The sequence below is a fragment of the Petaurus breviceps genome, unplaced genomic scaffold (genome assembly GCF_028583685.1).
Source record: "Petaurus breviceps papuanus isolate PSGF00001 unplaced genomic scaffold, PetGlider_PUasm1.0 176, whole genome shotgun sequence".
In the NCBI taxonomy this organism is placed as follows: Eukaryota; Metazoa; Chordata; class Mammalia; order Diprotodontia; family Petauridae; genus Petaurus; species Petaurus breviceps.
The window spans coordinates 18,379,459-18,395,104 of record NW_027185771.1 but is presented as its reverse complement, the minus strand read 5'-3'; the positions used below and the strand labels follow the sequence as shown (position 1 = coordinate 18,395,104).

The window sequence follows — 15,646 nt, the reverse complement described above, 5'->3', positions numbered from 1 at the left end:
ATCTATCTATCTATCTATCTATCTATCTATCTATCTATCTATCTATCCATCTATCTCTATATCTCTCTACCTACCTACTTATGGCAGCTCTGCTTGCTTTGGCAAAGAATTGTAAACTGCCCATCAAATTGGGGAGTTATGGTATATGAATGTGATGGAATACTGGTGTGCTCTAAGAAATGATGAAGGGCATTCTTTCAGAGACACCTGGGAAGATTTGTACAAACCAATACAGAGTAAAGTGAATGAAACCAGACGAACAATTTATACAACAACCATACTATTGTAGAGACCAGCAACTGTGAAGTACAATGACCAGTCGTTATTCTAGAGGACTCATGATGAAATATGTGATCCCCTCCTAATGGACACAAAGTACAGAGTGACATGTAGTTTTTTGGACATGGCTAGTGAAAGAATTTATTTTGCTTGGTTACATGTATTTGGAATAGAGGTTTCTTTTTTTCTTTTTCATTCAAAGGAAGGGGGAGGGAGAGAAAGCAGATTTTTCTTCATTGAAAAAATAAAATTTGGGGTGGCTAGGTGGCACAGTGAGTAAAGCGCCGGCCCCGGAGTCAGGAGCACCCGGGATCGGTTCCAGCCTCATATACTTAACACCCACACAAAAAAACTGGCAACTTACTTAATCCCAATTGCTTTAAAAAAATAAAAATAAAATTTAATTGAAATAAATAAACAGAACCACAACAAGAGAAGCCAGTTGGAACTTCAGAGTAGCAGTGAAAGCATCTGAAAATCTCTTCCTATACGCTTCCTCCCATCCTGCCACCCTGCCTCCCAGCCCTCGTTCCCCCATGCAGCTGTGAAGGGGAGGATGTGAAAGAAAAGGTTGATACCTTGCGCCTCAGATGTGGCTGACATACATCCTGTTACTTTGTGCTAATTGTACAGAGAAGCAAGGAGTCTACCCCCACAGGCTGTTACTGACTGCTCCCAAATGGCAACTTCCTTCAGCTGGGAACACAGGTCCAGGGAAAGAGCTACTGGGTGGGCCAGTGGATAAAGTGTTGAACCTGGAGTCAGGAAGAACTGAGTTCAAATCCAGCCTCAAATCCTTATGAGCTGTGTGACCCTGGGTAAGTCACTTAACCTCTGTCTGCTTCAATTTCCCCATCTGTAAAATGGGGATAATTACGGCACCTAGTTCCCAGGATTGTTGTGAGGATATAATGAAATAACATATGTACAGTGCTATATAAATGCTAGCTATTTTTTTTTTAATTATCATTAGGTCTCCTTCCCAACTCCTAGGCTTCTTCATTAAGATCTGCCAAAGTCACTGTCATTCGACATGGAACACAGAGTTCCAAATTCTTCAGCAGTGACTTGTGTAGGAGTCAGAAGACCTGCATCTGGTGCAATTACTGAGTGTTCAAATGTGGAGGCTGGGCTGGGCTGACCTCTAAGGTCATTCATTCTGTTATTCTGACACCACTGTCCTGATACCAACAGAAGCCTGAGCTCGCTTCCACATCCTTTAGCTTTCCTAAATGACCAGAAGATAGCAGGCAGCCGCTTCTAAATGTTCACTTTATCTGAGGAAGGAGGACCGGCAAATCAGTCTTATCACACTGATTAAGTAGCAGGCCTTTCCTCTGCAGACAGGGGTGAGGAGAGCTAGTGGTCTGTACTGGTCAGAAGAGATGCTATCACTAAACCCAGTGGAAAGTGTCATTTATCTTGGAGGACAAGGGACAGGAAGGCAAAGAGGGCTTTTTATTTAGAATATCTTATCCCAGAATCTTAGAGCTCAAAGAAATCATTGAAATAATCTTGTCCAAGTCCTCATTTCACAGAGAAGAAAGCAGACAGAGGTGAAAGCTTCCCAGCTCCGGTCACGCAGTGCTGTAAGTGCCTTCTGCTGGTTCCAGACTCTCTCCAGGTAGCCAGGCAGTTTTGGTATGAATTGGTCCTGGCACCGCCCAAGAAACTTGTGTGTCTCCTAAGGATGGGCGGGTCTGACTCCCCGCTAGAAGTGAAAGCCAATGAGTCTTGGCCTAGAAATCAGGAGCTCAGAGCTGTAGCCCTGGTTTTGCTTGCTGGGGAGGTGACCACAGGCAATGACTTCTCCCCTCTGGGGCTGGGGAGGGCTAAACTGGACCACCTCTAAGATCCTTTCCAGTGTTCTTTGACAGGGCCCATGTAGCTGACTTATAGGATCAAATTCTATATAAAATCATAATCCTTATCAATAATATTAGCCTTTAAATAGCTATTTAACTTTGGCAAAGTGCTTTGCATACATTATCTCATTTGATCCTTGTAACAACCTTGTGGTATTATTATCCCCATCTGACAGATAGGAAAACTGAGGCAGACAGAGGTAAAGGGACTTACTCAAGATTCAACAGCTAATGACTAGTCTGAGGCAGTTTGAAGACTCAGATCTTCCAGACTACAGGTACTCTAGCCACTACACCACCTAATTAGAAGGGATTTTAGTTCAAATTTCCTTCCCCTCTCCCCATTTTACACAGCAGAAAACTGAGACCTAGATCACACAGGAAGCAGTGGAGTCAGTATCTTTCTGGAGAGAGTGCATTGAGAGGCTTCTTTCCCTAGCCCCCATCATTGATTAGAAGGACAATAGACAGAAAAGTCAATCCCAGGGTCTGCCCCAGTAACTGATCTAGTACCAAGATCCATATAGTGTAGATAGTCCTTATAGATTGATTATATACTGTATGTAATATGGCCTTATAGGCTATATATAATCCTTATAGAATATATATAATATGATTATAAATTTATATCATATAGTATATATCTATAATGTAATATATCATATTACATATGATGTGATGGAATAAATATAATAACATTGTATTATAAAGCAAATTATTATATATAATAGATAATGTTGTAAAATAACAAAATATAATCTGTAATATTAATATACAACATATTATATTATCGATTCTGCTAGCCAAAGCAGCTGAGGATCATGGTATCTAGAGCTGGAAAATACATCCTCTGGTTCAACCCTATCATTTTTTCAGAGGAAATTAAGGTCCAGACAGGGAAAGGATCTTGCCCAGGGTCGTACAAGAAGGAAATGCCAGTGCTAAGACTTAAAGGTGTTTTCTGACTTAAAATCTTTACCCCCTGACTCCTTGCTCCCTACAGATGTGCCTGGTTATTCTTTTATTTCAAAAATCTTGGCCCATCCATCCTTCCAGTATATCATCCCATATCTCTTCCTTTCAAGCCAAACTCTAAGAAAAAGCTTTGTGCAGTCCCTACCCCAACTTTCTCACTTCTCACTCCCTCCCAGCCTGACTTCCTTCAAGTCACTCAATGGGACTGATTTCTCCCAGGTCACCAGTGATCTCTTTCTTGTTAACTGTAATGGTCTTTTCTCAGTCCTGGCCTTTCTTGACCACTCTACATCATTTGACACTACTGATCACCCCTCCTGTCTCTTCATGGGTTTTTGTGACACTGCTTTGCCCTGATTCTCTTTTTATCTGTCAAACCAATCATTCAGTTCTCTTTTTTAGGCTTTATCAATAAGTCAGAAACATTTGTTAAGTTCTTTTTATGATCCAGGCACAGTGCTAAGCCCTGGGGGTTACAAAAAGAGGCAAAAGACAGTTCCTGCCCTTAAGGAGTTTATAATCTAATGGGAGGGACCACAAATAAACATGTACAAACAAGTTATATACAGGACATAATTAACAGAGGGAATGCATTGGAATTAAGAGAGATTGGGGAAGACTTCCTATAAAAGGTGGGACTTGGGGTGGCCACATAGCACAGCGAGTAATAGCACCGGCCCCAGTGTCGGGATGACCTGGGGATTGAATCCGGGCTCAGACACTTAGCACCCATCCAGAAACACCTGGCTGTGGAACCTTGAGCAAGCTACTTAACCCCAATTGCTTTAAAAAAATAAAAGGTGGGACTTTTGTTGGAACTTAAAAACCAGGGAGGCCAGTAGGCAGAGATGAGAAGAGAGAATTTTGCTTATAGCGTTCTAATCTAGAGACTCTTCTTTAACCTCAACTTGCTTTTGGTAAACTCATCAGCTCCCATGGATTCAACTATCATTTCTATCAAAATGACTCCAAAATTTACAAATCTAGCTGTTTTCTCTCTCCTAAGCCTCCATCCCACCTCTCTAACAGGCTACTTTATACCTCCACTTCTATGTCCCAGAAGCATCTTAAGTTCAACATGATCTAAAACTATTCATTATGATTTCACTCAAATCCAGTCCTTCTCCATCCTTCCTATTTCTGTTTAGTGCACTACCATTTTTGTGTCTACCCAGGTTCACAACCTAGAGGACTCTTCACTCCCCTTCTCTCATTTCCAATCAGCTGCCAGATATTATTGATTTTACCTCCTCAGTATCTTTTGCATCAATCACACAAACACTCCAGTCCAGATCCTCAGCACCTCTTCTAGACCAGCAAATCTCAAAGTGGGGTGCAGGGAACTAACCAGATCCTTTGGAGGAGTGAATCAGTGAGGTCAAAATTATGCTCAAAGTAATACTTAGATACTTTCATTTCTAATATGAGAAATATCAATAGGTATAATGACAATGTATTATCACATAAACACAAGTTCTTGGGAGGGAATTCTCAATAATTTTTTAAGAGTATAAAGTGGTCTGAGACTAAAAAAGGCTATTATACAACCCAAGTGCCCCTTTGATTCCCTCAGTGATTAGTTTCCCTCCTAAAACTCATCACTGGGTAGTTAGTTTGTATAGAGCTTGCATTTACTTATCTTTGAACATACTGGATCTTTCCTTATGAATGTAAGCTCTTTGAAGACAAGAATTGTCTCACCTTTGTATTTGTATCCCCCCCCCACCATGCTTAGCACATGGCTGGACTGTTAATAGGTGCTTAATAAATATTCATGGATTGACAGAAATTCGGTCCTGGGGGCTGTGATGTCCACATGCCCTTCGGATCATCAGGGAGGCTCCTGCTCCCCTCTTTTTCCTCACCAATTTAAGACAGACTTTCAGAAAGTGCCATGGCTCATTCCAACCAACCAACTTGGGAGCCCCGGGCTAGCCAGCTCTGTGCCAGGGTCAGTCACTATGTGAGGGAACAGTGGCAGAGAGAGGGGCAGGAGAAGGGACACATATATAGAGCCTGCCTTCCAAGAATCCCACCCCAAACCCATAGAGAATAAAGAACTCATGTCCATAGCACTTGAAGATTATCAAAGTACCTTCTTCATGATGATATGTGTTGGACAGATCTGGAAAGGAGTAGACTAGAATTTAAGACTCTCAGGCAGAGAAGAAAGGACTTGAGCTGGGACATTTCTTTATGTTGTCTGTCCAGGCAGGGGGATGCAGCCCCTGAGCCAGGAGGATATAGAGAAAGAGCTCTGTGCCCTTCAGCATATGACACATGGGTAGTGGGCAGAGTTTGCAGCACAGAGTAGAAAGCATTACTGGAAGTCCAAAGCCCTGGGTTAGATTCTCAGTGGTTACTTCCACTATGACTGAACAAAGCTTCCCCTCTCTGGTCTCAGTTCCTCTTCTGTTAAACTTAGATGATCTCTCAGGTCCCTTGTGGACCTAAACCCTATGATTCTGATGAGTTTGAGGGAGGTGATGCCCTAGTCCAGTGGCCTTATTTTACAAGTGAGGAGGAAACTGAGGCTCAGAGAAGGAAATGGATTTGTCCAAGGTCAAAAAAATCTTATCTTTTAACACCCACCCCCACTGTTCACTCTCTGGAGATAACAAGAGACACTACAAAGGCCACTTTCTGTTCTCTCAGAGGAAGTTGAAGGAAGAATCATAGATGTGAAATCACTAAGGAACCATAACATATTTATTTTTATATTTTTACATATTCAAGATTTACAAAGCACCCCAGGGTACATCTTCTCATCTGATCGTGCCAATTGCCCAGTGAGGGAGGCAGTACAAATGTGATTTTATATAGGGAGAAACTGAGGCTGAGACTCCAGACCAAGGCTCTACCTGTTTTACTCTGCTGAAAAGGGAATGTTCAGACGTGTTCAGCTGGGGAATTTGGGGATCATCCACATAGAAGGTATCATTGGTTAACATTGGGTTTGCTAAGCACCAATGGAAGTATGAGTTGAGGGTCGGTGCTTGTCCTCATAGAAGAGAAATTGCCAAGAAAGTCACGTGCATAAAAATGTACATATATGTGTGTACATGTAATTATGTGTATATATATGAAGCATAGGATTTGCACATATTTATCCATATTTAGCAAGCAGTTCTGGATAATAATAGCTAGCATTTACATAGAGCTTTAAGATTTACATAACACTTTTTTGCATAACACAGCAACCCTGTGATATGGGTGTTTTTATTATCCCCATTATATGGTTGAGGAAACTGAGCCTTAGAGAAATTTTAAGTGACTTGTCCAGAATCCCATAGGCAGGATTTGAACTCAAGTCTTTTGACTCTGAGTAGAGGGCACTATCCACCCCCACCCCCTCCCCACACACACATACACACACACACCTGCCTCTACATCTACTATATGGAGATACTGTAAAAGTAAATGTGGTCTTTGCCTTTAAGGAATTTCCAACGTCTAATACCACTCCTCATAACAAACATACACAGTTAAGCAAAACAAATTTTCCCGTTGGTCATGTCCAAAAACATATCTCATTCTGTGTATTTTATCTATCGCCTTCCAGGGATTGGGTAGAATGCATCATTACTGGCCCTTTGGAATCACAGTTGGTCATTCATTGTATTGATCTTAAATCTTGATATTTATGATATTGACAAATATGATTCTTAAATCTTTCAAAGTTGATCATTATTACAATGTTGCTGTGTGAACTGTTCTCCTGATTCTGTTCACTTTAATATCAACTCCTATAGGTCTTCCCAGGTTTCTCTAAAATCATTCCTTGTATCATTTCTCATAGCACAATAGTATTGCATTACATTCATATGCCATAATTTGTTCAACCATTCCCCAATTGATAGGCACCCCATTCATTTCCAGTTTTTTGCCCACAAAAAAAGAGCTGTAAAAATGTACAAACAGATCCTTTTCCTTTTTCTTTTATCTCTTTGGGGGATGAGCCTAGTTACTGGTTACTAATATTACTCTGACCCAAGGATAATTCTACTACTAGGCCCTATTAGTACAATTATCATTGGGTCAAAGTGATATTACAATTGTGAAACTTTTTGCTTTCCAGAATGGCTGGATCAATTCATAGCTCCTCCAGCAATATATCCATGGGCCCATTTTCCTACAGATCCTGCCACATTTGTCATTTTTCCTTTTTTTGTCATCTTCAACAGTCTGATAAGCATGAGGTAGAACCTCAGAGCAGTGTTTCCAATCAGGGGTCCCGTCCCTTTCCTGTCTATCTAGATTGTAAGCTCCTTGAGGGCAGGGACTTTCTTTTTGTATCCCCAGTGCTTAGCAGAGTATCTGGCACTTAGTAGGTACTTAATAAATGTTGATTGATTGATTGATCTTTTGGGGCATAAGCACTTTTGATGCAGGTGAAGGGGAACCAGATAACTGCTGGGCTCCCATCACATTGTTGTTGTGGGTTTTTTCCCTTCTCACTTCAGCCTAGAGGCAGTGGGAAGGAGGCAGGAATAGGAAGGGAAAGGAGTGAGATGCACAAGGCCAGGGATGGAGAAGCAGATCCAGCTTTTCTTTAGGCATGGGTCATCCCCAGAGGAAGCTGAGACTCGTCTCCCTGGCAGGCACTCTCTTTCATCATCTTTATCTGCTACATCGCGTCCACGGCGGCTCCCTTCCTGACTGTGCCCCTCTTGATGCTCCTGCTGGCCCTCTGTTTCCTCTTTGGCTACTTCATGAAGATCAATGAGAAGTTCCCAGGAATGTGCTGGCCTCTCTCGGTAAGCAAGCTGTGAAATCAGGGTGGGTGGGGAGGGAAGGAAGACGAAGGTGATTTTGTTTTATGGGACATGGGATGGCTGAAAGATTAGAGCTGGAAAGGACCTTACAAGATTGTCTAGTCCAAACCCCTTATTTTACAGCTAAGGAAACTGAGGCCCACTGAAGAGCGGTAACTTTCTCAAGGCCATAAAGCTAGTAAGTAGGAGAGTTACAGTTCAAGCTCAGGTCTTCTGACTACAAATTCCCCCCATGCCTAATGCTCTTCCTCTCTCCTCAGATCCCACCTTATGCAGGAGGCCTTCCCTGGACCCCTCAGCCACTAGTGCCTCCCCATCTGAGGCTATTTTCTAGCTTCCCTGTATATATTTGTATGATTTAGCACATGGTCGGGCATATAGTAAGCACTTAATGAATGCTTGTTGATAAATTGACTAGACCAGGGGTGGGGAACCCATGACCTCCAGGCCCACTCTGGACTATATCATGCAGCCTCTGAGAAATCTACATGTCTAATCTTGCTCAAATGGAGTGGGTCCTGTTTAATAAGAGAGAAAAAGTAGAATCTGGGGGGCTTTATTCACTACTTAACAAGAACAGGGAGCAGGGGAGGTAGGGTTCAAGGGAGTGCCCACTGACACACTGAGTGCCTACCTAGCTGAGCCCATCAACACAGGCATCCCAGAGAAGATGTTCCTGGAAGTTTGGAAGTTCAAGTCCAAATATCTAGCAAGGAAATGACTGGTCAGTGAGACAATTGCTCTCCCAATCTTAATGAACTGTATGCTTCCTGAGGGCAAGGACCACTTCTTATCCAGACTTTGCATCACCCAAAGCTTTTTCTGCAGAGTTCACTAGTGTGATACTGACACCACCTTCTTAACAGTTTTAAAGGAAGCACCAAATTAATCAACAAGCATTGTATTAAACATCTTGTGTGCCTTTATGCCAGGTGCTATGCTTGGTGCTGAAAATACAGAGAAAAATGAAACAATTCCTGCCATCTAGGAGTTTACATTCCAACTAGGAGAGGAAACATGTACCTATATAAGTAGATAAAGGTAGGGGGAGCAGAGCTCAGTAGCACAGAGGTCCTCAGTTGAGGGTGCTCTGAATTATGGGGAATCTAACACTTGTAATAACTTGCATGTGACCAAACAATAACATGCTGGGATTCCTCACAGTCAAGAATAATCCTGTGTGGAGCAGCTAGGTGGTGCAGTGAATACAGCACCAGCCCTGGAGTCAGGAGGACCTGAGTTCAAATCCAGACTCAGACACATAACAAAAACTAGCTGTGTGACCTTGGGCAAGAGAGCCACTCCACTAGAAGTTGGAGCGAGCAGGAAAAACCTCGTGGAGGTGATGGCTCCTGATCTGAGGCTTGAAGGAAACTTGGGGTTTCTAGGAGGTGAGGGTGACGGGGAAATGAATTCTGAGTTTTGCTAACCACGTGTGCAAAGGCGTGGAGATGGGAGATGGAGAATCAGGTGTGAGGAACACTGTAAGAATACAGTGAGTGAAAAGGCTAGAAAGGCAAGCTGGAGCCAGATTCTGAAGGGAATAAACCGATTCTAATTATATTTGTGCATCCATCTTAATTTATTATTTGAGAGTCAAATAAAATGCAAAATACTTCATAAGCATAAATCACTATACAAATGTGTCTTTGTTAACTCTACCTTGATTCATCATTCCTACTCTGTGTTTGGACACTTGCCTTAGAAGTGAATTAGAGAAAAAAGGCAACCACCAGACTGATCTAACATGGAACACATGAGTCGGGGGGACCCCAAGGATGGCCTGATGGAACTTGTGTAAAGTGGTTCTTTTTCCCTAGTTTGAACCAAGAAATTTCAAGACCATGTTTCCTTTATTGACCACCAGGTGTTGCTGTTGTTCCAAACTGATGCACAGCTAATTAAGGAATTCTGTAGTTAAAGGAAATTGAGGATTTTCAAGAAGTTACGTTGATATGTTGCCGTGCATACACACGTGTATTTTACATCTGCATCATACATTTGCATACGTTTATATGTGGTTACATGTGTTTGTAGCTAATGTTAGTTATGAATATGTGTTATTGTACGTGTATACATTGTGCAACTACATATATTTATAACATTCACGTGTGTGTGTATGTATCCCATTGCCTCCTGAAGGCAAGAGAGAATTATGAATATGATCCTGATGATGACTCATGGAAAAGAGGGTCAAAAGCTTAACATGTCATCTCTGCTTTCTCTGACACTCATTCATAAGTCCACACTGGCCTAAGAGACCTGGGTTTTAGTGTCAGATTTTAACTGACTCTACACAGGATCCTTCCCTGCCCCCTGGTCTGCAAGAAAATAACTCACATTTCTATGGCCCATTGTTCAGGCACATAAAGACCAATGTGCTTGAGAGGGTCCGGAGGAGGCTGTCAGGATGACGGATGAACCTGAGTCCATGTCACATAAGGAACATCTAGTTAAAGGAACTGGGGGCAACTAGCCTATGGAAGATAAGATTGGGGCGGTACATGATAGCTATCTACATGTATCTAAAGGGATTACATGTGTTCTGTTTTGGCTCCAAAGGACAGAACCAGGAGTCACAGGAGGAAGTTACAAAAAGTCAAATTTAGACTTGATATCACAAAAAGCTTCCTCACTATCTAAGAGTGTAATGGGATGCCATGGGAGATAGTGAGTTTCCCATCAATGGTGGCCTTCAAGCAATGGCTGGATGACCACTTGGGTATGTTATAGTGGGGATTTCTTTTTCAGGTCCAAGCAAGATGACCACCAAAATCTCTTTCAGTTCTAAATTTCTGTAGTTCTCTGAGGTGGCATAAGTATTGTTAGCTCCATTTCATAGATAAGGAACCAAAAAAATCTGACACCCTGGGGTAGAGACATGCCCAACAACACCAGAACCCAGTGCTGCCTGTCCATTTTTCTCAGAGAGAGCCTGATGGCTAAAGCCTGATTTGGCCTCAGCCTGCCTTCCCCACTTAGGGTGAATGATTGGCTTATACTTTGCAAGGTGTCTTAGGGCTTGGGGGCTACATTCTTCCCTACTTATTTATTCTATCGGTTGTTTGTTTGTTTGTTTAAACTGAGATAATTAACTCTTTTGCCTCATGTAGTTTTCATTCATGATTTCTTGAAATATAGTTCTGGAAAACTGGGTTTTGATAAAGTCCATTGGGATTCAAGTGGAGCTACTTCACCTATGCTTTTAAACCCAAATCACTCCTTGAAATTGGATTTAGAAGAGGCAGCTGCCACCTCCTTCTCAGAATACTTCATCCAATTCTCTGCAACTGTGCTCTCTTCCAGGACTTCCTTCGCTGTGTCATGGCCGCCATCATCTACTTTGCCATTTCCATCACTGCCATCTCCAAGTATTCAGATGGGGCTGCCAAAGCAGCTGGAGTAAGTAGCTAGCTGACAGCCAGGCTTTGGGGTGAGAAACTGTGATGTTCTATCAGTGCATTTCCATCCCTGTAGGGCACCAAGCTGGGAGTCAGGAGAACAGGGTTCGAGTTTTGGCTCTGCCACTTACTAACTGAGTGACCCTGTGTGAGTCACTTCCTCACTCTGGGTCCCTCTCTGTAGAATAGGGACATAACCATACTTAGACTATACCTCATAGGGTTGGAAGAATCAAAGCAAAGGACGTAGGTTAAGCCTCATATGCAATGGTGAGCTTTTATCATCACCATTATTTAGGGCCCCACCAGTTAGAACATTTTATGATTGTTCAGCCCATCAAAGGGGCAGAAAGACATCTGTGTTTGTCCAGTTACCCTCTAAATCTTAGTATGTTACATTCTTCCCATTTACATTCTACACCCTAGCAGCTTACACTAACAGTGCCTTAGAGATGCGTATGTCTCATCTCCTGTTAGATTATAAACATGCGGAGGAAAAGGATTGTCCCCTTAGCCTTCTAGCATAGGAAGGACTGTCCCCTTAGTCTCGCACACAAAGTTCAGTTCAACTTGCTAGACACTGAATTCAGTCGTCTGAAGGCAAACCTGTCAATCTTTCCAAAGACCCATGATTTCATTAGTGCAGGTGCTCCCTCTGCCAACATAAATCAAATCCTTTTTATGCTCTAGTAAAACTGTCACACACAAAAACCATCATTCCCTGGTGGTCCACCTTCTGGTAATGAACTTCTCTGAACTCATCTAGACTGGTCCTTGGAGGGTAATTTGTCTCTAGGCTTCTACTTGAAGACTTTCCAATATGATAGGACCTTGTAGAACTTGTGATCTACTGGCACATCCTAGGATCATCTTCACCCCCCACAATGAGGCAGCAGAGGACTGAGGATATTTACAAAGTATTTCTGAGATGAGTGTGCATTACAGAAAATGTAGTGCAGGCTGTAGAAACCTGAGTTGTTACAGCCCTAACAGGGGGATAAGTAACAAGGGTGGGGAATCTGGCACCTTGAGGCCATGTATAGTGCCTTCTAGGTCCCTGGATGAGGCCTTTTGACTGAGTCCAAGTTTTACAGAACAAATCCTTTTACTAAGGGGATTTGTTGAAGTTTGGTTTCAAAGGGCCTCACTTGAGGATAGGTATTGATGGGAGGTGAGGGGGTGATAACTTTCAATAATTAACAAAAGGCTCTAATGTAATGTAGCCAACAAATGATTAAGACACATGGTCCTTGCCTTCAAGGAACAGAGTCTAGTTGGATGAATAAGTCAAGAATTTAATGGGGCAGCTCATAGTCTCTATGTCTGTCTAGTAATTTAGAGTCAATAGCTGGCTATCTTGCAATCAAGTGGCCTTATACTCAACATGTCTAAAATTGAACTCATTATCTTTCTCCCAAAACCCTCCCCTCTTCCTAACTTCACTGTTAATTGTTTTTTAAATTTCATTTTTAAGTTTAATTTTCAGTTCCAAATTCTCTTCCTTCCTCCACTTCTTACCCCACCCATTGAGAAGGCAAGAAATATTATACTCATACTCATTATATATATATATAATTCATGCAAAATATTTCCACATTAGTCATGTTATAAAAAGAAAGGAAGGAGAGAGACAGAGAGGAAGGAAGGAAGGAAGGAAGGAAGGAAGGAAGGAAGGAAGGAAGGAAGGAAAAAAAATATAGAGAAAAAATGTTTCACTCTACATTGAGTCCATCAGTTCTCTATCTGGAAATGGATATTGCTGGGTCACAGGGTATGCACATTTTCTCTGTTACTGCTGAAGGTACCACCATGCTGCCAGTCACTATGACTCACAACATAGGTATCACCTTCATCCCCTCACTCTCACCCCCACCCCCATATCCAATCAGTTGCCAACTCCTCTTGTTTCTACCTTCATAATTTCTCTTCTATACAGCTCTTACCTCCTGACACTACCCCCACCTTGGCAGAGATCCTCATCACCTCATACCTGTATGATGGCAGTAGCCTGCTGTTTGATCTGCCTGCCACTCCAAACAATCTTCCACTTAGCTGTCAAAATGATCTTTCTTAAGGGCAGGGTAGGCCAATGTCACTCCCCTATTCAGTAATCTCCAATAGCTCCCTATCACCTCCAGGGTCAAAAATAAAATCTTTTATTTGGCATTCAAAGCCTTTCATAAACTGGGCCCTTCCTACTTTTCCAGTCTTCTGACGCCACATACTGTGCAGTCCAGAATCACTGGGCTCTTCTCTGTTTCTCAAAAAAGATACTCCATCTCCTGACTCTGGTCATTTTCACAGACTGTCCCCCAAGCCTGGAACACTTGCTTTCCCTCCTTATCTCCATTTCCTGGCTTCTCTGGCTTCCTTCAAGTCCTAACTAAAGTCCCATCATCTGCAAGAAGCCTTTCCCAGCCCTCCTAAATCTCAGTGCCTTCCCTCTGAGAACACTTCCACTTTATCCTATATGTATCTTATTTGTACAATTGTGCTTGCATGCTGTCTCCCCCATTAGACTCAGAGCGCCTCGAGACAAGCTTGGGTGGTGTTGGTTTGGGGGTTTTTGTTTTGGGGACCTTTCTTTCTATCCCCAGCTCTCAGTATAATGTCCCACACACAGCAGGCGCTTAATAAATGCCGACAATACCAGTCTTGGCCAGGGCTGGCCTTTGACAGAGCACGTTCACCAGCGTGTTTGGGCCTAGAACCCTGCCGTAGACCTGGTTTTGTGATCCCCACTGTTATGTCCTATAGGTCTTTGGCTTCATCGCCACCATCGTGTATGCCTTTGACTTCTACATCATCTTTAATGATCTGTCCAAATTTCTCAAACAAGGAAATTCTGCCAATGACACAGGAGCTGAAAAATCAGAAGGTGGGTGGATGCGTCACAGCTGCATGACCCTCACGTACTCTAAAACCCCACACCTCCGGCAGGGATGGGTGAGTCTGTGCTCCCCCATCTTTACCTTAGAAGGAGGAGGAGTGAAGAAGGTGAAATGTCATTCCATAGGGATATCCATGGGGATCCATTTGGAGTGTGTGTAGGTGTGCGCATGTGCGTATGCATGTGTGTACATGTGCGTGTGTGTGTGTGTGTGTGTGTGTGTGTGTGTGTGTGTGTACAGGAAAAGAACTTTAATGCAATTGTACTAAAAAAATAAGTGACAGCTAACTCCCTGAATTTGCTGGCGTTTGGTATTTCTCTTGTCCAGCTTCTGTGATCTATCATTTGATATTTTATGGAATCAGAGCATATTAGAAACAGCTTCAGAAGAGGGAATTGTGCTAAAAGGCCAGGAGATCTGGCAAAATGGAAAGAGTATGGGACTCATGGTTCAGACATCAGAGTTTGGCTTGAGTCTCTAGGTGGCCACTCATGATCTGTGTGACCTTAAACAGTTCACAGCTTCTCAGGGCATCAATTTCTTTGCTTATAATACATGGAAGTTACACCAGATGATGCCCAAAGCCCCTCCAATGTTAACATTCTAGGATGTGGCCTTAGAACAGGTTCAAGCGGAGAACACAACACTCAAACAGAAGGGATATAAGTATACAGTATAGAAAGTTGGAGCATACAAAGTTAAAGAGAGAAAGGATTTTAGGAACCTTTCGGTCCAACCCCCTCATTTTATAGATGAGGGAACAAAGGCTTGGAGAGAAGGAAAACTTACCTAAGGTCATAATGAGTCACAAAAGCATCAGATCTCAGACTTGAAAGAAGACTTTCCAAAGGAATCTAGTCCAACCCAAACTTGACTTGAAATCCTCCCAAAACATTTGTGAAAAATGGTTATCCATAAGAAAGCCAAGAAGTGGTTATCTAGTCTCTATCTGAGGGAGAACCTGAAGCAGTCCATTTCATTTTTGGACCGCTCTTGTTTGGAAGTTTTCCCTTTTCCCCATCAGAGGTGGCACAGTGGATAGAACACTGGACCTGGAGTCAGGAAGACCTGAGTTCAAATCTGGCCTTACTAGCTGTGTGACCCTGGGCAAGTCACTTAACATGTCTGCAAGATGGGGATAATTATAGCACCTATCTTCCAAGGTTGCAGTTAGGAGAAAATGAGATCATATTTTGAAGCACTTTGGAAACTTTAAAGTGCTATATAAATACTAGCTATTATATTATACCTCTTCTTCCTAATAATGCCATCTGGGTGGAGAGGCCTTTCTGGAACTATGTCATGCTGTCCCCCCATAGGCAGACCTGTAGTTCTTGGCAGCTCAGGCCCCTAGCCTGCCTACCAACAGGAAGCACAGAGAATTGGACAGGGGAGAAACAGCTAGAAAAGACCTGAGGCTAACAGTGGTCTGCGATACATCAGGTCAGACACCAGCAACT

General features: G+C 42.6%; 1 protein-coding gene across 1 annotated transcript in view; it reads left to right on the top strand.

The window, feature by feature from the left end:
* Window positions 1–15,646, top strand: part of CMTM3 (CKLF like MARVEL transmembrane domain containing 3) — a 33,416-nt gene that overhangs the window by 15,510 nt on the left and 2,260 nt on the right. The window contains exons 2-4 of the mRNA XM_069085827.1: window positions 7,721–7,876; window positions 11,201–11,296; window positions 14,053–14,173. Of these exons, the coding sequence (XP_068941928.1) occupies window positions 7,721–7,876; window positions 11,201–11,296; window positions 14,053–14,173 (373 nt within the window). The remainder of the gene's footprint in view (window positions 1–7,720; window positions 7,877–11,200; window positions 11,297–14,052; window positions 14,174–15,646) is intronic.